General features: G+C 44.6%; 1 protein-coding gene across 2 annotated transcripts in view; it reads left to right on the top strand.

Moving 5' to 3' along the window:
• The first annotated feature begins 6,706 nt into the window (after positions 1-6,706).
• ANTXR1 (ANTXR cell adhesion molecule 1) overlaps positions 6,707-27,867 on the top strand; it is a 101,393-nt gene continuing 80,232 nt past the window's right edge. Inside the window, exons 1-8 of one of the 2 annotated variants that reach the window (XM_065040687.1) lie at positions 6,707-7,175; positions 18,346-18,417; positions 19,084-19,155; positions 21,077-21,158; positions 22,326-22,359; positions 23,567-23,646; positions 24,282-24,350; positions 26,365-26,445. In XM_065040687.1, the coding sequence (XP_064896759.1) occupies positions 19,097-19,155; positions 21,077-21,158; positions 22,326-22,359; positions 23,567-23,646; positions 24,282-24,350; positions 26,365-26,445 (405 nt within the window). In that variant the 5' untranslated portion in view covers positions 6,707-7,175; positions 18,346-18,417; positions 19,084-19,096. Of the gene's footprint in view, positions 7,176-11,056; positions 11,607-18,345; positions 18,418-19,083; positions 19,156-21,076; positions 21,159-22,325; positions 22,360-23,566; positions 23,647-24,281; positions 24,351-26,364; positions 26,446-27,867 lie in introns of those variants that run through there. The other variant, XM_005512414.3, reaches the window with a different exon arrangement.

The following is a 27,867-nucleotide window of genomic DNA, read 5'->3' on the forward strand; positions in this document are numbered from 1 at the left end:
CACAAGCAGCAGGAGCCCGAGACAGCTCCAGTTCATGTCCTCTGCCAGTGTCTAGGTGCAAACTTAAAACACTGGAGAACATCCGCTGCCTCACCGGAGGTTCCCATGCCTTTGCCTCCCAAGTTTCAGTTTTGAAGTCCTGATCTTAACAGAAAATACTTAAATAATTCCTTTCTAAGAAGCAGGGATGAAGTGGATCCATACCGTGACACTGATCTATACCACACTATGCTGCCCTGCTTGCTAAAGACTTTGGGTAACTGGATCTGGTATTGTCTGACTTAAGTCCTGACCTACCAACACAAGAAAAGAGTATTTTTAAGGATGCCAGAGCAATGAAGACGTTTGTGTACAACGGGACATTCCACTCTACTGCTTGTACGTGAACTAAGGAGCATCAACTCCTACAAGTTTTACTCCATTTGAAATATGGCATCTATAAATCTATATGATACTCTAATGAGGCGCGAAGAAAGGAAAACTCATGACTACTGTAAAGCCCATGTAATAAAACTGCCCAGATTTAAGATCAGAGATATATTCAAAATATCTCAACACGACCATTGCCCTTGCAGGCTCTTGATCTGCTCAGGGACTCCAACCATTCCATCATCTGCACGGCTTTTGAGACCATGGAATAGCCCTGGGGGATGAAAATTTGGGCGCGAGTCGACATTATGAGCTGGCAGCTCAGAAGGCCCATGGTATCCTGGGCTGCACCTTGGGCTGTGAGGTCACAGAGCCGCTCTGTGTCACACCCTGGTGTGTAGTGCTGTGCACGGACACCGCTCCGGCAGTGCTGGCAGCGGCAGCAGCGGCGGCAGCAGCATCTGCAGCGGCAGCAGCGGAAGCGCCAGCATTTACAGCAGTGGCGGCAGTGGCCAAAGCAGCAGCAGCATTTGCAGCAGCAGCGGCAGTGGTCACAGCAGCACCATCATTTGCTGTAGCAGCTGCAGTGGTCACAGCAGCAGCAGTTATTTGCAGCAGCTGCAGTGGTCACAGCAGCAATATTTGTGGCAAAGCTCGTGGCAGTGCCACGATGCAGGGGTGGGGGGTCACCTCACTCCTTATCCTCCTCCTCCTGGTTCTGCAAGCCCAGGAGGTCGGGGCAGCGCCGTGCAGACAACGGGGAACTGGTAGGCAGGAGGGAGGGGGTGGGCTCCCAGCGCAAAGATTTCCAGTAAGAAATCCCCGAGGATCCGTGTGTTTGTCCATCCAGGCCTTGAGGGGTGTTGCACACGGGCTGGAAACAGTATTTTGAGAGCTGCCAGGTGCCAGCAAGCAGGTCATCATGGACCCTATGAGCTTTGGAAACCTCCACCCACGTCTGGGTCCCATATCATTACCTGACCTCGCCTCCAGTCACCGCAGGTCACTGAGAAAGAAGCAGATGACAAGATCTAATGGAATGTGCTTGATTCCAGATGTGCCTGTAGCTGATGGCCTCGCAACTCCTCAGCCGGCTCTTGTCCGGAAGCATCACGGCAATCCCTCAGGTCTGTTACTTGAACCAGTGAGCATTTAGGGTTTAATATTCTGAAGACGTCCATTGAAATATTTCCTGGGAGCTTCTCTGTTATGTCTGTCTGCAGACACGGCTGGACACAAGGGATTTCTAGGGTACCAACTGGCTTCCGGAGCAGACACTCAGGGCCGTCTCATGCGTATGTAGTGGCATTTTGCTTCCTTCGGGAGCTGCCAGCTCAAAGCTATTCAGTGATGATGGTATCAGAGTGTGTGCTGGAAGCATCTTGTGGCTGTTCAGTTGCAGGTGTGAATCAAGGGAGGGCTTTTCCAGCATCACAGTTCGCCTGGCATCGCAAAGGTGAGTGCTCAGCCTTGGCTGACTTCACAGGCTAAAGTACTCGTGTTCAGTAGGTGTGTAGTTGGGGGCGGGCACCCAGCCCAGAGATCTCCCAGTAAGAAATCCCCGAGGATCCGTGTGTTTGTCCATCCAGCCCTTGAGGGGTGTTGCACGCAGCCTGGAATCAGTATTTTGAGAGCTGCTAGATACCAGCAAGCAGGCCACCCTGGTCTCTCAGCAACTTTGGAAACATCCACCCACGTCTGGGTCCCACCTGAACCTCCCTCCAGTCACCGCATGTCACTGAGAAAGAAGCAGATGACAAGATCTAACAGAATGTGCTTGATTCCAGATGTGCCTTTAGCCGATGGCCTCGGGACTCCACAGCCGGCTCTTGTCCAGAAGTATCACGACAATCCCTCAGGTCTGTTGCTTGAATGAGTGAAATTTTAGGGTTTAATATTCTGAAGACATACATTGAAATATTTCCTGGGAGCTCCTCTGTTGTGTCTGTCTGCAGACACGGCTGGACGCAAGGGATTTCTAGGGTACCAACTGGCTTCCGGAACTGACACTCAGGGCCGTCTCATGGGTACGTCGTGGCTTTTTGCTTCCTTTGGTAGCTGCCATTCAGTGATGATAGTGTGCATCACAGTGTGTGACGGAAACTTCTCTTGGGTGTTCAGGTGCAGGTGTGAACACCGGGAGGGCTTTTCCAGCGTCGCAGCTCACCTGGCGTCACAAGGGTGAGTGCTCAGCCTTGGCTGACTTCACGGGCTACGCACTCGTGTACAGTATTTTATTTCTCAGGAATTTAACTTCATACTTTCCGTTAAGGTCATCAAAGAGCAAAGCCTAAGGCAGGAGTACAAAAAGCTTCCCAGCATCCCTCAATCGTCAACGATGGTGGGTATATATCACTCTTCAGCAGAAGTGCTTCTCACAAGGGCGCTTTCCCCAACTGAACTGGCACCCTCAAATGCTCTGACTTTGTTTCTGAGTGTTGTCCATGTATTTTGAGAAATATTGCCTCCTGAAGATATTGGTTCTCGAAGAGGTTACTTGTAATTAAACTGACTCAATTTCTTTTTCAAGACCTAGGCCGTGAGCCTGCAGAACGAGCTGTTCTGTGGTGTGTGTCACAAGGTCTAATGGAAACTTCTCGTGGCTGTTCAGGTGCAGGTGTGAGCACAGGGAGGGCTTTTCCAGCTCCTCACGTGGGTCCCGAGCCACAGCTCACCTGGCATCACAAGGGTGAGTGCTCAGCCTTGGCTGACTTCACGGGCTGAGCACTTGTTTTCGGTTTTTTATTGCTCAGGAATTTAACTTTCTACTTTCTGTTAAGGTCCGCAAGAAACAAAGCCTAAGGTATTAAGACGAAAGTCTTCCCAGCATAAATCAGTCCTCAACCAAGTCCTGGAGGAACTGGACAAAGTAGAGCATGGTGGGTATATATCGCTCTAGAGCAGAAGACTTGGGATGTGGAGGTTTAGATACACATGCTCTTCAGAAGGGCGCTTTCCCTGACTAAATTGACACCCTCAAATGCTCTGGCTTTGTTTCTGAGTGTTATCAATGTATTCTGAGAAATATTGCCTCCTGAAGATATTGGTTCTTGAAGAGGTTACTTCTCATTAAACTGACTCCATTTCTTTCTAAAGACCTGAGCCATGACACTGGGGAGACCGTGGCGTTTCAGAAAAGAGGAGACCAGGTAGTGCCGATCTACGATGAAGGGACTTGGACAATGAAATCACGAGGCATGCCAGGTAATTGCTGTCCTTTGGTCATCCACTGTCATGAACCAAAATCCCTGTGTCTGCAGGCTCTTCAGCAGCCAAACTCTTGCCTTGAGTGCCCCCCCAGCACAAGGGAGGGGTCCCTCCTGTGCACTGAGGTCCAAAGGGATGCACTGAGAGATCGAGCATGGTTTAGGGGGAACCTGCCCCGAACTCCTGCATCCTCTGCTGAGGCTTTACCTTTCTGTGATTCTTGGCAGAGCTGCCCAACCCCGGGGAAGCCCGCCAGGCTGGAATCAACGGCCTCCTTGACAAGATTCCAGGTACGGAGCAGCCTTGCAGGGCCAGAAGTGGGAGACAAGGCCTGAAGGCTGGGGGCATGCAAGCAGTGCCCGTGCTGGAGCAAAGGCAAAGGGGGGAGCGGGGTTCAGGTGTCTCCCCATGGGCCGGACTCTGTCCTCCTGGGGTGTGGGTTCCCCGGGGAGGGAGAGCTGGGGGTGGCATTCCCTGACACAGGGATGGTTTTTGTCTGTCTTGCTCCAAGGGACAGTTGGTCAAACTGCTGTCAGACCTCATGTGAGATCAGCCGTAGTGTGCAAGAAATACTAAGGTACAGAATTGTTCCTCCAGGTCGGAACGTTGGGAATAAGAAAAATACTATGGATCCTGCGACCTACAAGAAGTACTGCACAGAAGGCGTCTTGGCAATCTTGGGCTCCATCCTGTTTGGGATGGCGATGTTTTGTACATGCTGTGTGTGGTGGAAGAAGAGGCAAAAGTGAGTTGTTGAGCAGGGATTGTTGCCAAATTCCTGTATCAGATGGTGGCCATTAGTCTTGAAACATTTAGAGCCCGGGTATTCTGAAGTACCCGCTTAGTTACTGGCCAAACTCCACTGAGGTTCCTGCTGAAGGATGGTTTAACTGGCCGCTCAGCTCCTGGGCGCTCTTTTGCAATACCTGCACTTCCTGTTCCAAGTTTTAGTTTAAAGTGGCTCTGCCTTGATGAGAGCTGACCCACCAACAGACATAGGCAGAATAAGGTCAGGAAGAAAAATGAGGGATGACATTGCCATGGAAAGGGAGAAGCACAATAGTGACGTGTTTCTACCAGCAGAAATCACCCTGTTGGGTCCTGCTGTAAATCCCAGGTGTTCACCTCGGCCAGGGTGTCCCTGCAGCTCCAACTGCAGCTCCCCCGTGCAGCCGGGTGCCCGCACCCCACGGGTCGCCCAGCGCTGCCCCGCAGCCTCGCACCCCCCGGCACCACGGCCACGGCGGGGCCTCAGCAGCCTCTTCTCTCCGCAGGCGCCGCAAATCCAAGGCTGGGCTGTTTGGGAACCTGGCACAGCAATAAACACAGTTGAGCAGCACAATTGTCTGGGCACTCACCAGTTCTGCGCCGAACTTCATGTCAGGGCACGCAGGGAGGTGGATGCCGCGGTGCCAGCGGGCAGGGAGCTGGGCGGGGGACGCTCCGTCGGGCTGGGGCGACACAGCTTCCCTGGTGGGACCGGCCTGCGGAGCTGGGCCAGGAGGGAGAGCTGCAGAGAGAGGAAACATTGGGGGCTGTTCACAAAATGATGTCAACCTCACGTCCATCAATTCCCACTTTTACCATCACATAACACATCATGATGCTTAACACATGTCCCAGCTTTTTTTATTCCAGCAGAAGCTTAAATTTACCATGTATCCTATAGTAGCCATTAAAGCTTTACAGAAGACAGGAAACTACTGCTGAAACCACATGCTTCTGAACCACGTGCTGCTGAAACACGTGCTGCCATTTCTTTGTATGAGCTATGATTTCTTTCTGACAGTAATTGCAATGTATGGAGCAAGAGACTTGAGAAATTGCCTTTCTTAGATTCCAGATCAATAAATATGTATGTGTGTGAAAAGTTTAAACTCATGAAGGAAGTCCAAGTTATGTTTATATCACGGGCCATGGTAATTTCTGCAGGTGTGGAGTGCTTTATTCAGCTTTATTCACCATCTGAAACATTTTCGTTGAAATAAACAGTTTCATCAAAATAATTTCCTGTCAATCTGCTGATTTTCTTAATTTTTCAATGCTATTTTGCTTCACTGTAACACAGAGGCTTGGTTACCATTACTTCAAAGAAACTTCCTGGAGGTTTGACGTATTAATTTGATGCTATTTACTACTATATTTTATTAGTTTTTTTTCACATATGTCAAATGCCGTGTGTCAGAGTGCTGTGATACTGGTCCCACAGGAAAGCGGAACTTTTTGTATCTGCATAGTTGGTGATTAAATCTCATACATTCACAATAAGCATCTAAATGAGCTTCTGAGCATTGAGTGGTCTGTCAGAAGGAAATCCCATATTCCAGTACTAACCAACGAAGCAAAGTGTCTGCTGCTTACAGACCACAGGAATTTGTCATATCACATTCTGGCAGGTTTCTTGCACTGACGGGGCTCTCATGACATTTCACAATGATAATAATTATTCAGATTTCAATGGATTCAAATTTAGACTGCCGAGGAAGAGAAGGGGACTCAAAAAGAGATTGCTGAGCAGAGACGTGGCAGCCAAGCCCCCGGTGAACCTGAAGAGACGGCAATACTGGGACTCTCAAACTCTCCATGTCTGCACATAGACAGATAGATATTCTTAACAGCGCAGAAATGTGGAGCTGCTCACCTTGCAAGAAAAGATCCTGCTCAACAAGGAGGAGGCCCAAGCTTTACCACTAAACACAACTTCCATGATCTACAAACATCACTTCAGAAACTCGGGCTGCCTGGAAAAACTGCTCTTCACCCTTCCTCGTTTAATTGAAACTGTCCTTTCAATTGCAAAGGCCACCCATTAGCATTACAAAGTCACAGGACTTTCTCCTCAGTTCTGCTGCGCTGCTTTTCTCACATTCAGGATGCTGAGACAGCCTGATCTCTGAGGGAATTTTTTTTTGTTTTAAGCAGAAGAAGAGATATTCTCATTCGAGACACCAACAAGACGCCTAACAAGAGTCTTTTGCGAACAAAAATACTTAAACTGCTGTAAGCGAATGAAGCGGAACGCGACAAGTGCGGGGCTGGCCCTGCGGGTCCCTGCGGCGCAGCAGCCCCGGCCCCGCCGCCGCCTCAGCCGCCTCTTCCCGCCTTTTGTCCCGCCCCTTTTTCTCCCCTCAGGGCCCGGCGGCCCCTCAGCGTCTCCCGCCGCCGCTGCCCCTGCCCTGCGCCGCGCTGGCGGGACTGCGAACGGGGACTTTATACCGCAAAAACACTCTTCTCTAAAATAATGTGTGTTGACAAGTCATTCTGGAACCTTTTCAGTGATTCTCTGTCACAGGGTCAGTTTGCACACAAAAGGAAACTGAATACCCAGACCTTCACCCTGAAGTATTCATGACCCTCCCTCGCTGAACAACAGACGGCTCCTCGGCCAATGAGATGCCCAGGCCCAGAGAAGCCTCTGGACCATGCGTGTACTTATCACAGCCAGATCGACCTGGCTTTATTATAAAACGGGGCTGCAGCCACAGCTCGCTTGGAGTTGTGTTCTGGGAGCAGCAGGACTCCCAGCAGAGCCCTCTCCTGCCATCAGGGACGCCATCTGAGGAGCCTTCCTGGGATGGAGAGCCCTCACTTTCTCTTTGGTGAGTGATTTCCTTCTGGATATATCCTTGAGTGAGCCCTTACCCACGCCAGCCCATCAATTATTTCTTCTGGGCGCCGTTGAGTGAAGGAGGCCTCTTCTTTTTGTGAGTGCATTCCAGCATGATGTGGCTCATTCTTCTTGTGTGCTGGTATGGTAATAATATGTCCAACTGGTATATTGAACGCGCAGCTTATTAAATGTTGCTGGAGTGCTGAATACTTTAGGATAAATTCCATTTCTAGGTGGTTTCTCTACTAAGCAGTTCTGGTTAGAATGTTTGGAGCTTATCACCTGCCTATGTTGATTTCTGGGTGTTTCTGTGACAGGCCGTTAGAGGCTAAAACTGTAGTAAGGTGTGTTCACTGTTGCTCAAAACCTTAACTTAAAGATTATTTCATCTGTTCTAACGAAGATGGCAGGATGCCCTGGGTTACCCAGTGAATACAAATCTCTCTCTCAGAACACCAGCCGTGCAACATCCCGCAGTTTCTGTTCCCCTCCCACCCGTCTCCAGAGGTTTATTCTGCAGCAGTTGGGGAGGAGACAGAGTTCACTTTGGCCCATCTCAGGCCAAAGCAGCTGATTTCCCTGCCTTAGCACACACCAGTCCTAGCAGGGAGCAGAAGGAAACTTTTTAGTAGTAGTGTGTGCATTTTATTGCAAACATACATGAACAAAAAGGAAACTTCAGCTGGCTTACAAACCAAAGAAACTTCTCAGAGCCACAGAAATACACCTGCAATACCTATGGGATTTCTTTTTAAATCCTGCAGGATTATGTGAAATGTAGTCAGTATAGCTGAATATTTGATTCTGCTCCCTCCTGCAGGCCACGTGAGCTTATCCTTTTGTCTTGAAACCAGGGAAAACGAACTGCAGAAGGTCATAAAATTCATTTAAACAAACAGTGCTTTGTCAGAGTTGTTTGCATGTTCCCTTGCTCAAAGTTAGATGCATATTTCTAGATAATCTCTGTTACTTTAGCCTTAATTGCTTCAGGATTTACACACCTTAATGTCTCCACGGGATTAATTATTGCTGAGTAAATATCTGATCAAACTGAACAGACTATGAAGGAAGATACTGAATTTGCATCTTGGGAGTCACAGGGGACTGAGAATCTGAACACCTGTGTATGGTTTGGACTTGGTCATTAAAGAACTCAGAGTATTGAGCTCAGGTTCTTGGAAAATACTTTGAAGTGAGTGCATTCATCTAAGTAGAGGTCAAACTCAGCCACCCATTTTTCAGAAATGTTAAGGAAAACATAAGCCCCTAATGATTTCCTCAACATTTGCTCCAAACTCAGAGTCAGTGGGAACCAGGCAGATCATCTTCATCTGAATTAGAGAGAAAGATGCCACTGAAGAGAAATGTGTCTGAGTAGACTGGGCTGCATTTTGTCTGGCTCCAAGTGAGTTTAAGAGGTGCTGCAAGGGTGCTCCAGGTCTGGGAAAGTGCTCAGAAATGGTTCAATTAAAGGCAAACAAAAGCGATAGACATGCAGCACTGAGCAGGGAGAGCCGGCTGTTGAGGAGCGCACAGCCCTGTTACACAACCCTGTTTCCTACAGCGCCAACCAGAGGGGACAACAGCTTGTCTGACTGCACCCCTGCTCCTGGGCAGCAATTAAACAAGACTTGAAAAGTAACTGCATGGCTGCCTTAGATTATGCTCAAATTTACCCCCTACATAATATTTTCTATTTATTTACTACATTAGAAGCAATATATTTTCACTTGTATACTTAGTGAAATATTCCTGTTCAGGAAAAAGTTACATACATATGCAGAGTGAACACTCTTGTTAAAACAGCTAGTGGAACAAACTCCAGTCACCAGAAAAATAACACAGTGAAGCCTTATGTGTTGCAGCAGAGTCAAATAAAATCAAAGCAGAGCAGCCAGATAAAGGTAAGAGCCGGGGGAGTTGACACATCCCTTGAAAAATTAGAGCAATCCAGGGAAGAAAAAGGCCCTTGTGGACACTGGGTGTCAGCCTTGAGTTACATGTTGGACAGTTGCAGTGTAAAAGTGCACACCAGCTACCCAAAGCAGTCAGTGATCCTACAGCACCTAAGACGGTGAAGTTCTGCTGATACAAGCAGAGCTGTGCTGAATTATTCAATCTGAAAACACAGCCAGTGAATTTAGGGACATGGAAGTAGTTCCTTATACAGTGATGATACATTTGTGATAAAAATATTGGTCCGTCTAGGCAATTAGTTAAAATTCGGTTATCCATGCAGACTGCTGTAACAGCTTCTGAAATGCCATGAAAACTAGGGAACATGATTGTGAGATGTTGATAGAAGCCACCCTGCACATCAGACATTGTGAGCCAGTTGCAACCACCACTAAGGATGCCCAAGTGGGTGCTCACAAAACCCACAGGATGCTGTCTCGTGCTACATCTCACCTATCACAACAGCACAAACTGACAGAACCGGCTTCTTCCAATCTGTGCATTTCAGAAAAGGTGCCACAGATACATGTAGGGGAGTAGATGATAAAACGAGAAAATCTGCTGATACCACTTCCCGTCTCATTTACATATGCAAATGTGGGAAACTGCAGCGGGTCTGTGGAATCCTTGACAGAAAATGTGGGAGTAGAGATCAGCCTTCAAGATATTAAGATTTACCCTTGAGAAGGATGGGAGTAAAGGAGTATCCGGAGGTATGGAGATGTACCCTTGAGAGAGAAGGGGATAGAAGAATAACATGGATGATAGAAAGATTGACCAATGAGATGTTGGTGCTGTAACTTGTAACCAATAGTGAAGAGACACATGAATTGGTAAAACTGTATAAAAATGCACTTGTGGCAATAAATGGCATCTACTACTTTCATCCTGGAAGAACTTGGTCTATGTCATTTGTCCGTCTCAACCACGACACGCAAATTCCATTCAGACATGGGCATTACTTGAAGCTTAATTACTCCTTAGACTGTTGGATGCAATTTAAGCACCTTACTTCTGATCTCTTTCACACTAAGAATACAGCACACCTAGTCTCTCCAAGAACTGTCAGGTCTTTCACACAAAGCTATAGTCTTCATAATATTTTTCTTTCTAGTATTTTTAGTGAGGGACAGAAAAATTTCAACACCCCCACCAGTGCCTCGCCTGAGCTTCCTATTATGGAGCTGATTTTCACACGGTGTCACAATAATGATGCTGCCAGCTCATAAACAAAAAGCCACATTCTTAAGATGAACATATGAAGAGGACTAGCCCTGTAGAGTCACAGCACAAAGCACGGTGTGTTGCTTTTTCAGCAGCTCCCCCCATCTTGGAGGGTTCTAAACTTCATCTGATGTCTCCCTCCTTCATTGGCTTTTTCCCAAGTTTTCCTGTCAACCTGAATCCACAGCTACCCAGAGATTCTGATCTCCTCCTCCACCCCTCTTCTTCTCCCTCCACTAGCTTCAAGCCACAATTGTTTTCCCAAGGTACTCTGCATGTTTGTTCATCTCAGGGCCACTCAGAAACAAATGAAAGAGATTCTCAGTCTGCTTTCAATCTTTAGGCAGACACGGGTCATAAGCCAGTGACAAGAAACTTCTTTATCAGGCTGTGGCAGAGCCTGAGCTGTACCTCAGATCAGAAGCTGAGCCCAAGTGCTTTTCCAAAATTGCCCAAAACTGAGCAGCCCAGGGGTCCAACTCATGTCCAGTTTTTCATTCACCAGCGCAGTGTGTGGGCAAACCATTTCTGTGTTCGCATCTAAAGCTGCTGTGCTATGTTTTTATTATGCTCGGTGCATGAATGAGATGCTTAAAACCAGAGACTCTCGTCAGCCTGAGTTATCGCCACAAGGTGGCATTCTCTGAGCTTTTTTTGCTAAGAAAAAATAAAACTTGCCATTCTTAATAATAACAATAATAATTAAGGGGGGGGAAATACCTCAAACCCTCCCTGTATTTTCCAAAGCCTGTGACAAAGCAAGATTTGTTAGGAGGCTTCTCCTTCTCTTGCAAAACAATGGTGCTGCTTTCAGAGCTGGGAGTGAGACTGAGGGTCAAGTCCCTTTAAAAAAAAAAAAGTGAAATACAGTATTGTGCATCTTGAAATCTGAAACCAAGAAACAGAAGTGCAAGCGAAACAAGGGGAAAATCTTCCAATTCCCGAGGACGACTGTTGCGAGTGGAGTTTCAAGGAATAAAATATATGTATATACACATTTAAAGGTCATTGAATGGCTTTTTTGCAGAAAGCTGTAAAATAAAGGAGCCTTGGAAGAAGAGATTTTTTTTTACTCCTTTCTGGATAGAATGGCCATTGCAAAGCAAAGCATCTTGAGATTTGGCTTCAAATGGCTCATCCTAGCAACTTTTCTGCTAGCCTGTGACGGACAAGGTGGGAAAAGAGAGAATGGTGGTCCTGCCTGTTATGGAGGATTTGATTTGTATTTCATTCTAGACAAGTAAGTCAGTTCTACTTTGTTCTTTTTCAACTAAATCTTTGTCTAGGCATGAACTGAAATGGCATGCACTGATACCGAGGAGATCTTCTTTGCATTTTGGTTTTGTAGAAGTCACTGTGTCCCTGAGGGACCTGCCAAACTCCTTACTACTCTAGCTTTGTTTTTGTTGTGGTCACTTCTTTGGTAGGTCTGATAGATAATCCCGTTGTACTCAGTAAATCAAATTGTTCTAAATTTTGCTGTGGCTGACAGGGCAGCTTTGTTGTGTTCTTGACCCTGTAGTTTCTTAAAAGAGTGGTTGGGAAAAGGGCAGCACCCTGGTCACCTCTGGGTTCCCTGCGAAGCGTGAAAGTTGTGGTGCTCGTGAAAGCGGGGTTTGGTGAGTCCTTATTGCAAGCGTTAATTCTGTAGATGAAAACATGGAGGAGATGCTGCCTGGCTGGAGCTTTGCTGCTGTCCCGCTTGCTCCTGAGCTCTGAACCTTCTAGAGCAGCATCTTGCAGGTAAAGACCTGGCTCTGCAAGGTGCCTGCTCCCTTTGAAAGGTCTCATTGTGGTCACTGAGGTGGAAAACAGCTAGAGTGCCTTATTTAAAGAGAACTTCATTTTCTCCACTCTGAGCCACATTTTCTTTGTTTCCTGTTCATCAAATGCATATTTTGATTGCTCAACTGTTTATACTGAAGATAACTCCCTACCTCACTTTTTTCATCACTAATTATCATTGTGTCATCTTCCTGGCAGTATTAAGTTTGCCTCTTTATAGGTCTTCAGATTGTAGATAATGTGGGAGAGGGATATGCTGAGCTTTGGAAAGCTTCATATTGAAGCAATACAAGAATTTACAAAGAGGTGTAAGAAAGTACTAGCTAAAATGATTTTCCTAACTTTCTTAAGAATAGTTATTTTGAACCAAAGGTTTGGAAATACTGGAGAATATGCATACCAGAGCCATGGTGCTGACTGTATTGACCATAAATTTCAGAGACAGGAAAGTACTTGAAAGTTGCCAGAAGTGCTCGCGGATGAAGCTTTCTGACTGATCCTCTTGAGCGTTTTGCAGTAGCTCCCACATTCCATTAGTATAAATGACTTGGAATTACATAACACTTTATTACCAAGTACTGGGGGAAAATGTAAGATTGAGACACTGGATATCACAGTATGCCAGTTGTCCTAATGTTCCAGGGCAGAGTTTTGTCATGGGTTTTTTTGTGTGTTTTTTGTTGGTTTGGTTTGTTTTTTTGTGTGTTTTGTTTGTTTGGTTTTGGTTTTTTGTTTTGTTATCACAGTATCTAACAGAAAATCCTGCTTGGGCAGTTGTAAGATTCCTGTTTCTGGGATTTTTCTGGTGCAGAAATGAACAGGGTCTGATGTGAAAACACCCTTGGTCTCTGGTGGAATTTGGAGGAGAGTTTTGGTGTTTAAGCTGCTTGGAGTGGGTACAATGTGCTGTGGACCCGATATTTCAGCCTTTGAGGCTGATGAGAGACTGTGGTGGAGCAGGTTATGCTATATCCTTCATCTTTAAAGCTTTCTTTCGTTCCTGAGATGCTGCTGGAGCCCTGAATACAGAGAGAGGTGATGGCAGCAAAACATATGGCAGAAGATGGTGCCAAAGAACTTACAGCCTGGTTGTGAGATAAGATACAGGGCCTTCATTTAGAAGGAAAAGAAGGAAGCAGTGAGATGTTAATATCATCCATGCAGCTAATTAATGAAGACTATAACCCATTCCCTAATGGACATGGTGTCTAATGCTGTAGCATGTAAACACCTCACACGAGCATGGCTGGAACATTTAGAGGCAACTCCTAGGTTAATTTACTTGCAGGAAGGGAGGAAGAAGTAACAATGAGTAATTCTCTTTAGTACTCTTTTGTTGTATCCTCTGTATGTTGAAGGTGTTATTTCCTATGCTCTTGCCTGTTGTGTGCAAATAGTAGGTGTTTTATACCCATGTGCGGAGTATACATGCAAGGGCCTCTACATGTGTGAAAGAAAACTTGGCTCTCAAAGGTCCTTGGCAAAATGAAGCAAGTAATCCAAGCTGTTTCCTGTGATCCCTTCATTAGTCAGCCAGACAGCTGATCTATTTTTAACCAGTTGTATTGAAGTGAAACTCCTGCTCTAGAGAGGCTACTAGTTGTTTCTTTGAACCTAGCTTTAGTAGCTGTAGTTACCATGATGTAAGTGGGACTAAGTCCAGATTTACTCTCAGAGTGTAGGAGAATATAGGGACCATGTGGGGTGGACAGCTGACAGACACTTTGCATCACCTGGCAGGGACATTGACCTACATGAACCGCTTCTGGTAGCGGTGACTCTTCCTGTGGGAAACGTCAGCCTTCCAGCAGAGCTAACCACAGGACCCTTCCAGAGCTGAATAATATTCAGCTGCTCTGATCTGCAAAAATACAAGCCTTTAGTAACTCATGATAAAATTGTGTGAGGAAATAGTCAAAATCATCTCTGCTCTTCATTGACCAAGTCAATGATTCCTTGATGGTTTTTCTGGAAGCACAGGCCTGAATCCAAAATAATGTATGCATTTTGTTTGGATGACAGCAGGTTGGAAGTATATGGAAGGATAGTTTTTCATTGTTTGAGCGTGAGGGTTGAGGGATGTTAGCAAGGTAGGGTGGAGAAATTAGTGCGTTGCTGTGTCTTTTTCTTGTTGCCTGAAGGAATGTAATTCACTCCTAAGTCTGCTGTAGGCAGGCCTTTGCAACGAGGTTAAGTTAGTATGTGAAATCCTTGCCCATCAAGACCTTTGTACATATTTTTAGCCAGTGACAGGTCAAAAGTTAACTATTTCTTTGTAAAAGGGGTGGGCTTAGAGGTTTATCCTGCTCTGAACTGGACCTCTGCAGACTCTGTAATCTCAAATGTTTGACAGTATCCTTGGTGAGCTGTCTTGTGTGAAATGTGATACAAAATAGTGTGTCCTCAAAGAGTTGTGTCACCTCTCTAACATCTTTGTGTTATGTAGTGTTTTCAAAACTGGAGTATTTGAAAAGACAGATGACACTTTTTGGCTCATTTGTGTTGTGTTTAAAGAGCTCAATAAAAAGATGCTGCAAAACTTGGGTCAATGCCACCTCTGACAGTTATGGGACTTCTTGAAGTTAGTCCAAAACTATGGAAGTTTAAGGAGAACTTGGATCAACATCAGTCTCTGCATCAGCTCTCTTCTGTCAGCTGCAGTGCACGTAACCGCTGTGAAGTCTTTGTTTAGGAATTTGTAGGCTTGGTTCTGTTTTCTTCTAGTTTGTGAATTAGGTAAAACCATGGGTATTCTGAGAAGGTGCAATGACAGAAGTGGAAAGTGCAAGGACGTCAAAGCGTAGGCAGGTTTGAGTTGCTGCAGCTTCAGGTTACGGTGCATCTTGTCCCATTGAGGAGGACAAAAGCACCTGCTGGGGGCCAGGGCTCAGCCAGAGTGTGGCTCTCTGTGTCTGCAACCACCGATTCTCTCTCACATGTACAAAATGCCAGCACAGTTGACCACAGATGTATCATTCTCTTGTTCAAAGGCATAATGGTTTACTTAGTCTTAATTTCCATTCATTGGGCTTTTCTCCAGCAGGAGAATTTGGCATCCTCATAATGAGCCCTTTCTTAAATTGCAAGTTTATAGCGTCGACCATTCAGCTGTAAAGTGCTTGCTGATCATCTTCTTTCTCTTTAGGAATATGAAGAGATAACAATTTTAAATTTGGCTTTTTTTGTCTTACAGTTAGGCTTTAGAAATACTTATTCTATTCAGAGTTTGTGGCCTGCCTAATGAGAGGCTTTACAAGTGACAAGTGTCTTTTGCTTTGGGGTTTCCAAATAACAGCCAAAAGCTGTGGAGTTGAATGCTATAAACTAAAGTCGGTTTTGTAAACCTTCTGTTGACTGTTGAAAGTTTAGTTGTATTTGGTTTGTCCACTTTATACATAGTGAAGATTGTAAGAAGTCTGAAGTGAGTTTCAGAAGATGTTTTTTATGGATTCGAGGGGTACTTTTCTTTTTCCTAAATGCATACCTGGGCATTTATGGCCACTGACACCTGGGTATGACTAGATGAAGAGATAACTGCAAGCAGGCTGCAAGCTGTCTAGCTACAGATGGAAACTGCTGTGCTAGAAGGAAAGACAAAGGTCAGCAAAAGCAGGAGCTTTCATTTTGGGACCCTTTTACAGCTTCCTGTGGCCGAGATAAAGAATAAAAGTATTGTAGGCTATTCTGCTGCTTTTGAACCTCAGGTTGTTCCTTTTGTGTGTTATTAGATGTATGGGAGGGCTTAATGGAAAAAGGGCTGTACTTCAGCTGCTTGGAGTTTTGTTCCAGAGGGTATAGAGATGAGACTGTTTGTGGGAGAATGGAGCAAGGATGATAACGGGGAAGAGATGCAGCAGAAGCTGAAGCTGTGTCTGTGTGAAGAATTAAAAAGCACTGCTTACCTGAAAACAACTGCCCAAACACTTGGAGACCAACAGTTGCAATGGCAAACATTTAAACAGGCCGTGCGATTGACTGGCACATTGTTGAACTGAGATACTGGTTTCCAAGCTTCATTCCAGCAAATGCTGTTTTCAAAAAATACATGACTTCTCAGAGCCATGGAAAATGGCAGGAGTTTTAGGTGACGACCTACATACCTTCTGTGCTCTGTTTCTGGATCTCATTCCCAGCTGCCTTGCTGTAATAGCAATTTTGAGTGACGATCAACTTTTGTTCAGGAGTTTATAATGAAAGGGAAGAAATTATCATACCTTTAAAGGCTAATGCAGTGTCCTGTTCCAAGTGGGGACTAGTGAGAGCTTTTGTGAGGTGCATTTTTTTAGAGAGGTGGATATATGGTCTAAAGCAACATACGTTTCACTGAAGGAGGTAGTAATTGTTAACAAAGCCTTGGCTTCGTGTGTCTTCTGGAGACTGATGTAACCATTGCTATAAAATCAAGTATTTCTTTTATGCTTCACTATATAAAGATAATAAATTGTTATTTTCCAGGCCAGTTCTTGGAAATTATTTGGACTACTTGGCACTGATAGGACTGGAGTGCCTGTCATATTCAAGGTGTCAGAGTTATTCCATACATTTGAGAGGAATTTACACCTGGGTTTGAGCTTTGTGTCCCTATCAGTTTGCAGTTGGATGCAGTTGGGGTTAAATTTCTTGTTTCAGAGGAAGTCCTGATGTACCTTGCCTTTCATCAATTTTTCCACCATCTGTGTGGTTTAATTAGTTTATCAAGGCCCTTGCTATTGGTGTTTCTTTGGTCTTCTTTGATACACATTTCCATGGAGAACAAGTAATGATTTCAAGTCCTGGTCTGCTGAAAGGAAAGAGAGCCAAGAAGCACAATTAGCATTTGCTTGTGATTAAGTCTCCTCTGCGATATGTCCCTTACAATCATGAACAAAACGGGAGTGCCTATAAAGTTATCTTTAAAGTGGTACCTTTGAGATCAGGTCCTTTGTACAACGAGCGCCAGAGCGTTCATTGTTTTTCCAGATGAGCCATAACTATCTCAAAGGAGGTTGTAGCATAGAGGATGTTGGTCTCCTTGCCCAAGTAGCAAGTGATAGGGTGAGAGGAAACGGCCTCAAGTTGTGCCAGGGGAGGTTCAGATTGGACATGGAAAGGGCTGTGAAGCAGTGGAACAGGCTGCCCAGGGCAGTGGTGGAGTCACCATCCCTGGAAGGGTTGAACAGAGGTGTGGATGAGGTTCTCAAGGACATGGGACAGTGCTAGAGTCAGGTTATGGTTGGACTCGATGATCTTAAGGGTCTCTTCCAACCAAAATGATTCTATGATACGCTCTTGTATCTGCACAAGGGTCCTCATTGCCTTTGGACATATCGGGACCATCTAGAGAAAGAATGGCTTAAGGTATCATGGAGCAAGTGGGTAAGGACAGGTGTTTTACTGAACAGCTGGAATTGAAAAACAGATGTGGGGAGAACAGGGAAGGTAACTTGTCTGACCTACACAGTGTGGTCTATGCACTTGCTGTGCTTCAGGGAGGTGATGTGGTGCTCTTTGCAGTAAAGCTGGGGTTGGCGGTACCAGGCGTGCAGTGCTTAGGTGAATCTATTCATGGCTCTTCATTTGCGTTCTCAGATCTAAGGTAGAACCGAGTCAGGTCAGATGCCTTTTCCTTCTGTGAAGTGAAAAAAGTGTCTTCTCAAATGTTCACTTTTTCTTCCTCAGGCTGTGGGTCACTGAAGTTGCTCTCAAAGCTGGAATGGTTATTTCCCCTTATAAGTACTTTTAATTGTAGTCAATGAATTAAATAAGTGATGACACATTTCTTTTCCAACTCTAGGTGGGATTTTTTTCCCAATTTTAATATTCCAATGTCCATTTTATTCTCAAAATACACTTGAGCTACGAGTTCTGCATAATGGTATGGCAAGTGAGTTGGTGGGATAATCTAAAATACTGTGCAGAAAGACTTCACCCACAGGAGGTTTGTTTAAGACCGTACTAAAGGTCGACCATAACTGCCTATGTTATTGCTGAGTATAGCCTCAAACACTTGCATGGAGTGTAAATTATTCTTGCTTTCCAAAGTTAAATAGAAAATGTCTTTTGCAGTTTAATATCTCTTTAAAGGAGGAATCCGGACAGTAACTGTTAAAATAAAACCAAATGACTAGCTCAGCAATGTGTAACAAAACATTAGGCTGGGAAAACTACAACAGCAAAAATTAAACTAACATCTCCTGTAATACTTGTTTCCTTAGATCAGGAAGTGTCCTCCACCATTGGAATGAAATATATCATTTTGTGGAACACTTGGCCCGCAAGTTCATAAGGTAAGACGTGCAGCTTTCCAGATAACCGGGAGGGGCGATATGTGTGCTGGCGACTGGAGTCGTGCTCTCAGTCACAGTCAAGCAGCACATGCAGCTTTACCAGGGGACCTTGTGGAGAGTGAATTCCTAATGCTGTTTTCAGATCACCACATCGACTGCTTTTTCTTTTTTCTGTCTGACCTCCATGGATCAAATAATATTTTTCATGGGGAAGGGATCCTCTTGTTTTTGAGGTGTTTGGCTACTGCCCGATATACAGAAGTTTGGGTCTGCGGGGAGACGCCTGAGGTCTGTAGCTCTCAGGCACCGAATGCCTTGTGGCTGGATGAAAAATCCCCCAGGCCAGTGGGTGGAATGTTATGATAAACATAATTAGCCTTTCTTTGTCTCCATGGTGATACCAGGACACGCTTAAGCCTTTCTGGCTCTAGCAATCATAAGATCACACTGGAAGTGCTATTGACATCTTTTAGAAGGATTCTTCATGGTTTGCCTTGACTAGGAAGGCCCAGGGCAAAACACTTTTTCATGCTTATTCCCGTCTTTCATCCTGTTGAGTTATAATCTAGATAGCAATCAGAGCACCCTGTGTGTTTGCTGTTGTGCATACAGTGAGCTCAGATCTGGACCATCAGAATAATGTACTCTTTTTCTCTCCTTCTCCAGCCCTCAGCTGAGGATGTCCTTCATTGTTTTTTCAACTAGAGGGACAATTCTAATGAGGTTAACAGAAGACAGGTAAGAAGAGGTTTAAAGCAGCTTTTGTGTCCTTGTTGTAGCTTCGTTCATCTACCTTGCTCAATGATTTCCAGTCAACAGTGAGCAGTGTTGTGATCTCTTTGTGCTTCTCAATTTAATTGTGTGAATCACCTGCCCATTTTCATGTATGTAACTCATTCCGCTAGAACGTATTAAGGACTCTTAAGGCAGAGTTTGCTTCTTTAATTTTAACTCTTAAATGTCTGTCAGCAATAAGGGTTTTAACTCAAACTGCTTTCATTGCGGGAGTCTGATTTCCACTGTTTTTCAGGCTTCTGTCAGAGAACAAGGGCCTTATTGCCTTTGAAACATCCTGCGGGAGTTTCTTCTGCAAACAAATAGGAGACACTCTTTTCCTATAAAAACAAACTTGAAAGCTGTAGGTGATACCCATACTCTCAAGGTAGACATGAATGTGATTTCTTCAGAGGTCTGAAAGTATGTTATAGGCATTCAGTGTTTAAGAAGAATTGCAAGGGTGTATATTTTTTGGTAATGACAGTTTGGTTGCCATGTTTCTGAAGCATGTTCCTGTCATCCCCTTGTAGATTTTTACTGTGACTAAGTTGGGGATCTATAGGTTGGATGTTTTTATTCACTATTACTTCAAGGAGAACTGGATGAGGTCCTTTAAACGCTCTTGCTTCCTCTGTTAACTTCATTGCCACGTGGAGCAAAAATATATGTAACATATGTGAAGACTGTATAAGTCAGCATGTGTTTTGCATATTGGATGTCTATGAAGTTGCATACCAGAGCAGCTACTATAGAGGAATGAACAGGAAACTGGTCGCTTTCCTGAGGAGCAGTCCACATACATACCAACTGTGAAAAATGTCGTTAAACCCAGCCAGCCTAAGCATCTCTTGCCACTTACTGCAACAATAAGTGTAAAGAGAATGTGCCATATCAAACTTGGTACCAGAGAAAAACCTGTTCCCTGCCTCTGTCTCCCACTGCGGCAGCACACCCCATTGCAAAGAATCTAGTCTGTAAAGGCTCTAGACTATGAGACTTAAGTGTTTCCCATGTGGAAATGTATTTCATATTTACCCAGCTGTCCTAGAAATGTTGACTGGGAACAGGATATTGATATGGTATTAGTCTAGAAGCCAGCTGACTGGAGAGCTGTTGGTTTTTATTGGAGGACTGACAAACGAGGTGTGGGCTTCATGCTGGTCGCTTAGTTAACATTTTGTGAGGTGTACCTTGTTATTAAAGACTTCTGGCCTGGACTTGGCTTCTAGAGTTTGGTGTCTGCAACTCAGTGGAACAACAAATGGGTGCCCACCCCATTTAGCCCACACTTCATCTGTCACTGTGCCTGGAATTCCCCAAAAAAATTAAAACAGATACCCTGACTCATAGTCAGCTATTGGGAAAGGCTTTAATCCTTAAGTCAGTGTGAACAGGAACTGGAGGTCCAGCTGGGGTTGCCAGGATGGTTTGAGATTGTGTCATTTTTTGTGGCTGTTTGACTACATTTGTATAGTCAAGTCAGCAAGCGTAAGTGAGGCAAGGGAGCCAGGTGCGAGCCAGCTGCTCTGCTTCTGCATCAGGTTTGACCAGGGTTACACAGGAAGTATTTATTTAGAAAGAAATGCATGGATATTGACACAAGAGATGCTGCTGTTGTGATGCTTTCCTTGGGCTCTGGGAACAATGGGTGCACATCTGCTCTGTTTTCCACATCCATATAAAGGTATCTACTCAGACACTACCTTAGCCTATATAAACATTGGGTTAATTTTCTGGTTGGTTGGTTTGGGTTTGCTTGTTTGGTTGGTTTTGTTCCTTCCCCCCACCTCTGTGTCTGGTTCTACCATGCACGTCTTCACCTGAATATCAGCTCCTGATAAATTTGATCTCAGATCTAACAGTGCATCTGCGTTCATTTCAGAGAACAGATACGCCAGGGTCTAGAAGAGCTGCAGAAAGTCCTCCCGGGAGGCGACACATACATGCATGAAGGATTTGAAAGGGTAACTAGACGCATGCTATGGTGCCTCTAAACTGTGTCTGGGTGCTTCTCAGGAAATGTTAAACAAAGGAATGTGGCTAAAATAATTCTCTGGTAGCTAAGTGGGGCTATTTCCCTTTTATGCAACAGATGCACTGAAGTGTATGCATTCAGTGTTGGAGCTCATACAAGGGAGCTACAAAACCTACAGTGTATCTTTTTGCCTTCAGCTTTGGCATTCCAGCCCCATATTGGAACCGCATTCCTGAAGGGTGGAAAGCTCTCTAGAGTCCTGCATGGGTGCTGTAGTGGGTTTGTTAGAGCTGGGTGGGGGCTGAGGCCATGGCTCTAACCTGGCCTCACTGGTGGGCGAATAATGCTGTCCAGAAGTTGTTGCCTGCTCTGATCTTCTGTATATTTTACAAGCTCAAGAGTTTCTCTAAACTTGAACTCCTGAACCCCTTCTCACTTCTGTACCACACATGCGTTTAGGAGGATTGTGGAACTGTCTGCCTGTTGAAAATGCACATGAACACAACCAAAATTCAGGTGACCTGACAGAGATGCTGATTCTTAACTAGGAGTCCAAAACTAAATCCTGGAGTTTGGTGACTTCAGAAACTTTGCAGAAGTCCAAAAAACCCCCAAATATAAATTCAGAGCAGAAATGAAAGTCATAACCCAAATATGTCCAGGGTGGCCTCATTTCCAATTTGGAATTGGCACACACTGAAGCGTTTGTGCTTCTACCCTGCAGAAGATGCTTGTGCACAGACCAAGTGGGAGACAGAAGTGTAAGAATCTCTCTTAACTTGGTTTATTTGCAATTAGAGTAGTTGATCTAGTGGTGCTAGGGAATATTTATCAAAGGACATAGGATGTTTCTTGAGGAGGAAGGTGAATGTGATTTGCAGACAGCAGAATAGTGGAAAACTAGATTATTGTTGCCCTCTGGCCTTAGGGTTGGTGTGACTGATTTGTTCTTTTGAGAAGACCTTGGAGTAACACAATCCAAACCATAGGCAAGGAACTGGTTCTGTGAAGGAGGTACCTCTGAAAACAGAGGCCACGTGCAGGCTGCAAACACGACATCCTCACTGTCACCTTCTCTTTCTTTCTGGTGCATGTGTAGGTGCCTATGAAGTATTATTATTCATTTATTGCTAATAATCTTCTGATTTCATTTCAGGCAAGTGAACAGATTTACTATGAAAATGTTCACGGTGAGAGACTTTCTTGATCCATTGAATGTTTTATTGTTTTTCTTTTTGACTGATAACTTTAATAGATTTGAAATGCAGCTTCACCATGGGAAAGGTGGGGGGTGGCTCCTATTCTTACAGGAATACAGTGCTGCTCAGGGTAGTATTTTCATGAAAAGGAAAAAGAACGGGTGGAGCTTTAAGGCTCCAGAGTAGTCAATGGAGGAAGAGACATCTCCGGAGGTCGCTTGGGCTCTTAAATTTGTACAAGAAACACTCACTTTATTCCGACAGAAAGATCCTGGGCACTTGACTTTGGCATCTGCAACACAAATAATCCTGCTTGTTGCTTATTGTTTGTCAAGCACTTGACTTTCTCATTGCATTATTACCACCTTATTTAATATTGGGAATTTCTCAGTGGCACCGAGCAAATTACACATCACATCTCTGTTCTGCACTGATTGTTTGGATTTTGTGTCCTCAGCAAGAGCTTGTTAAAGGCACAGCTACTCGTAACGGCATGAAAAAGCCCTGGAGGGCTGGAGCAATTGAACATTTACTGCTTAACATGCCTTGACATATTGAGCCCTTACTTTTTCCATAGCAGCATTTGTGCAAAAGGTACCTATGGAGCCCTTCAGATCTGTAGCAATTCTGTTGTCAGAAATAGAAATGAGTTCTATTTGGCCATTCCTCAAAACTAATACAAACTTGGCAAACCGAAGCTATAATCAGTACAAGGGGAAGACTGCAAGGTTTAATGATGTTGCTGAAATGATACATAGGAAGGTTGAAGATTTTAGGCCATTTTCCTGCTATATCAGTTTAAATCCCAGCTGAGCTTTTTATCACAAGCTGTAAAAAAAATCTCTGGAAAAAATGCCAAGAAATAACTAGAAACACATTAGTGTTGGGGTTTTTTGATGGCTGCACTCTGAAATAGCGGTGAATGGCTGTCAATTAAAAAATCACTGGCACATCAAAGGAGTGTGGTATAAAATTGGTGTTGAAGGCAGGTGCCTGAGTGACAAAAGTGTGCAGAAATTCATGTCTTCTGAAAACTGGGTGGCTGAAGGGAGGTAAGGACATGGTGGTAAGGACATGGGCTTGACATCCGCCGTTTCTGGTCTTCAAGTGTGCTAACAGGTCACTAGCAGGATGTTTTCTAGGCTAGTTTAACAAATGCAGCTCAAAACCAAGGGACTAAAGAAGTTTGTGTATTTAGGTTACAGAACGGCAAGCGTCATCATTGCATTGACAGATGGAGAACTCCATGAAGACCTGTTTTTCTACTCTGAGAGGGAGGTAAGTGTCTTACACATTCTTAGCCAAGGAGACAGTGAAATGTCTGGGCCTGCTGCTTGGAAGGCAAAAGACAGGGAAAACCTTTCTCCTAAATAACAAGACTTCCCTATGGTGCTCTTTAGATATGAATCTTTAGGATAAACATCTACAGCAGCAATGCTTCTGACTCTTCAAAACTGACACTGTTCATAAGAAGCTTTAAACTTCCAGTTAAAAAAACAGAAATAGAAAATACCGAAAAAGTTTAGGTTACTCTTGTACGGGAACGTGTCCTAAGTGATGGAAAGAAAATGGGTTTAGTCTGTGTTGCATCTGGTGGACAGACAAACGTTAAGAAGTTGATATAGCTGGGAAGGTTAGCTGATTAGGTTTTAAAACAACCCTTTGGTTTTCTTTACTAAACAAATACCTACTCTAGTAGCAGATAAAACCTGTTTGTTGTTTTGTGGTGGGTTTTGGTTTATTTTATGAGTATTTTTTCAGAATTGGGGAGGAAAGCTTTTAAAGTGCTCTTTTGATAAGACCCCACCCATTGCTCATTTTACAGAAAAAGACTAAACTTATGTTTAAGACCTTTCAGAAACCTGCATCCCATCATATTCATATCTATGGCATCCTCTCTTTCCTTGTTCCAGGCTAATCGGTCGCGTGACCTGGGAGCGACAGTGTATTGTGTTGGCGTGAAAGACTTCAATGAGACCCAGGTAAACGAGGCGCTCGTGCGTGTTGAACACAGGCACATGCCCCTGAACCACTTTCTCAAGACTTCTCAAGGGCTCTTCCTCTCCTTCTGAGTGTTTGACAGTCTGAAGCGACTGCCTGAAGGGTCTTCATCTGGGTGTTGGGTTTAAGCTCTTTTCAGTCTAAACTTCAATATGTGCACAGCTGTTCCTCTGCATGCCACAGTGACTCTTGTTAATACTGGAGAAAAGGAGAGGAAAAGTCACAGCAAATCAGCCTGGCTTAAGCTCTAGGCAGGTGGAGATTGTGGAGAATTTCCCCCCTTGCTGCCCCCCATAAAGCTGAGGTATTGCTTTATACGCTTCACTTTCAGTCCAGCTTTTCTTTCACAGGAAAACTATGCTGTAAAAAGCAAACAGCATCATTAGTGACACTTACATTTTAGTGTCTTCCCATGTTGGTATGTCCATGAATTACATTCCCCACCAAGTGTAACAGTTGATATTATATTTTTCTAACACAAGTGTAACACTTGCACAGCCCCTAACTGCAGCACTGAAATCATTATTGGATAGCGCTTTTCCAGGTTTTCAGCTTTCTAACAAAACTTCAAGCACTGATTCAAAAAGGAGTCAAAACAAACTTGGTTTAGAACAATTTCCTTTGAATCAAAACCAGACACTAGTGTAACCCAGAGTAATTAATTGAAAAAGCAAAGAGGGAATAAAAAGAATAGAGACTAGATCTAAAGTAGCAGACCTCAAAGACAGTTGCTACTTGAAGTCATTTAGATGCCGAAGGAATTAACTGGAATTAGATGACTGTGTCTGAAGAGCCAGAATGCACAAGGAAGATGACCACGGAGAATGAGTTGAGGAAACTGTCAACATCCTGGTTTACAGAAGCTGCTGGGTCTTGGCCAGCAAGCCCTAAGCAGCTTCACTGCCCTTCCCAGAGCAGGCAGGGCAGAGCTGCCTGGAGTATTTCTCCGGATGCAAACCAGGAGGTTGCCAGGTTGGTGTTTCACTTGAGAAGTGGGGGTGACATGAGCTGGAAAGGTGGAGCCAGTGAGGTTTAGGTTGGAATGTGTGGCGCGTCTGCTGCCTCCAGCTCTCAGTGCTCCAGGAAACGCCAAAGAGGCCGGCTGGGTTGATGTTACCTCTGCCATGGGAGAGAATAACTATAACAAACATTGGCCTTGCAGCACTGAAACTTGGTTCAGCTCCCGCAGATGCATGGAGAGCTCATTACTTTTGAATTGGGCTTGTATTTTTGCCTTAACCCTTTGCATGCTGTTGACAAGTGAACCTGCACGTAGCTCTTTCAAGGTGATGTCCTGTATCCCCTTATCCTGCCACTGCCTCATCAATGGCCCCTCTTCCTTGCCATGTGGGCTTCTAAATGCTCTTCTGCTCCCTGCCTGCCCCGCCTTGGAAGATACCTTCTGTTATAGCTCCCTCTTTTCTCCTTCTTGGCTTTCAAATGCTTGAGCCCAGGGCAAACAGTCAAATCTCTCTCCTGACAGGAAAGGTGCATCAGGCCTTTATCTCCAGGTGGGGTATAATTTGCATTAGTCTTCTCTATATGTGAAAATACTGAATAATTTTTATTAGTTCCCTGGTATAAATGATGTGCTGAAGTGTTTTGCTGCATTAGTGGCGTTGATTCCATGGCCTGTTTTGGTTGGGGAGTTAGTGTGGTGGGTGATTTACAGTCATGTGGGAGAAAGCTTTTTGCAATAAAGACCATTAAGGTCTGGGCATCAGCGAAAGCCACATTCTGTCTCATCCTGAAAGCCAAGAGAAGCCTGTTGTGATTCCTGACACAGAGCTTTCTAAAATCAGTCAGGATAAAGAGATAAACTTTTCAATGCTTGACAAACTATAATGCACTAGCAATCCAAACAGAGTACTTGGGAGTATTTGGGGTTTTTTACTTGCAAGTGGATGGGTCTGGAGAAGTCTTAATTTGCTGCCTGCTGGCTAATTTATCTCATTCTTTGCATTTCTGTTTTATTTGCTTTTACCGCTCTGTCAGCTGGCTAGAATTGCCGACAGCAAAGATCATGTCTTTCCAGTGAATGATGGTTTTGAAGCCCTTCAGGGGATCATAGACTCTGTAAGTATTTTTAATTATGTGTTTGCATATGTGCATGTTAGTTTGTGTTAGCTTGCACAGCTGAAGGTTTAGTTTTCCTGTATTCACAAGGACCTGCTGACTGCTAATCAATCATAGAAACACTTGGTCCAAAGAAACTGACCTTTGTTTGTACTAATATTGCTACTTCAAGGTAGAGTTTATCAACCGGTCACAATACAGGAAGTTTTGAGCCCGAATGTTATTTTTGTCTCCGCCTTGATGGGAAATACTTGACTGAATGGAGTAGGCGCATGGGGACAGTGTACAAAACGACCACCAGACTGGGAGAGCAGAGATGTGTTAGAGCACATTCTGTTGGAAAAATCCAGGCACTCTTTCACCTCATATTTCACTTGATTAGCATCCTTTCTGTCCTGATGGATGTGCTGCACTGCTCACCTGTTTAGAATGGGAGAATGCATCGTACTATGGATACCAAAATCCCAAAAACTTGCCTTTCTACATTCGGCCTCTTGACAAATGGGCTACTTTTTTCCTCCCCGGACCTAGGTTTCCTGATTCAAATGGATCATTTCTCTAAAGGCTGGGTGTAGCATAGCAGAGCTGGCCCATTCCCGAGTGCCGGGGGTAAGAGCAGCAGTTTGGGTGACGGAGGGAGGGACACAGACCGATTCCTTCCCTACAGCCTGGGTACAAGCCACACAAATGGCCCCATAGGCTTTACTGGCAAATAAGAGGCATCCCTGTCTCTCATTCTAGAACACTGAGCAGCCTCATCCTCTCTCACCTAGGACCAACGTTTCCCTTGACTGAGGAGGAAAAGCAATATATGAGAGGATGTGTGTGTCATTTTCTTTATAAGTGTAAAATGTGCCAGGTGTTTTAATGTTTCTCTGTTCCTTTTGCTCAGTTGTGTCCCATAACTGTTCTAATTAGATTGCTTCCCATGGCTACGAGAAAGGATGGGAAATCTTTCTAAAGACATGTGTTTTGTTCATTTTGGTAGACGCTTTTTAGTTGATAAACCCCAGATGAAGTATACAACTTGAAGCCAGGCAGGGTAGATTCACCGGGGGGTGTCTCAGATTTCTGTGTTTGCAGTGGTTACACACTGTTCTGACCATGTAGTACCAAGCAAAACTGTTCCCTCAGTGCAGGCTCAGTTTTCCCTAGTGCTCTTGCGTGTAGACGGAATACAATCCCTGGCTTATTGGTTTTCCTGGCACCATCCAAGTGTGGGGCTACTGGCTCAATTCTCTTGGACAATCAGGTGTTGCATGTAATTTAAGAAAGCAACAAAACAACAAAAACCCTTAGTTTGCTTCCCAGTCCTGCATTCCCTTTGCAGCTGTTTTTAATGAATTCCAGGAGCAGTTCTGACTCCTTTTCCAGTTCTACTTAACAAAATGGGAAGACTACAGCCTGCAGAAACCTAGGCAA

Source organism: Columba livia, chromosome 25 (genome assembly GCF_036013475.1).
Source record: "Columba livia isolate bColLiv1 breed racing homer chromosome 25, bColLiv1.pat.W.v2, whole genome shotgun sequence".
Lineage (NCBI taxonomy): Eukaryota > Metazoa > Chordata > Aves > Columbiformes > Columbidae > Columba > Columba livia.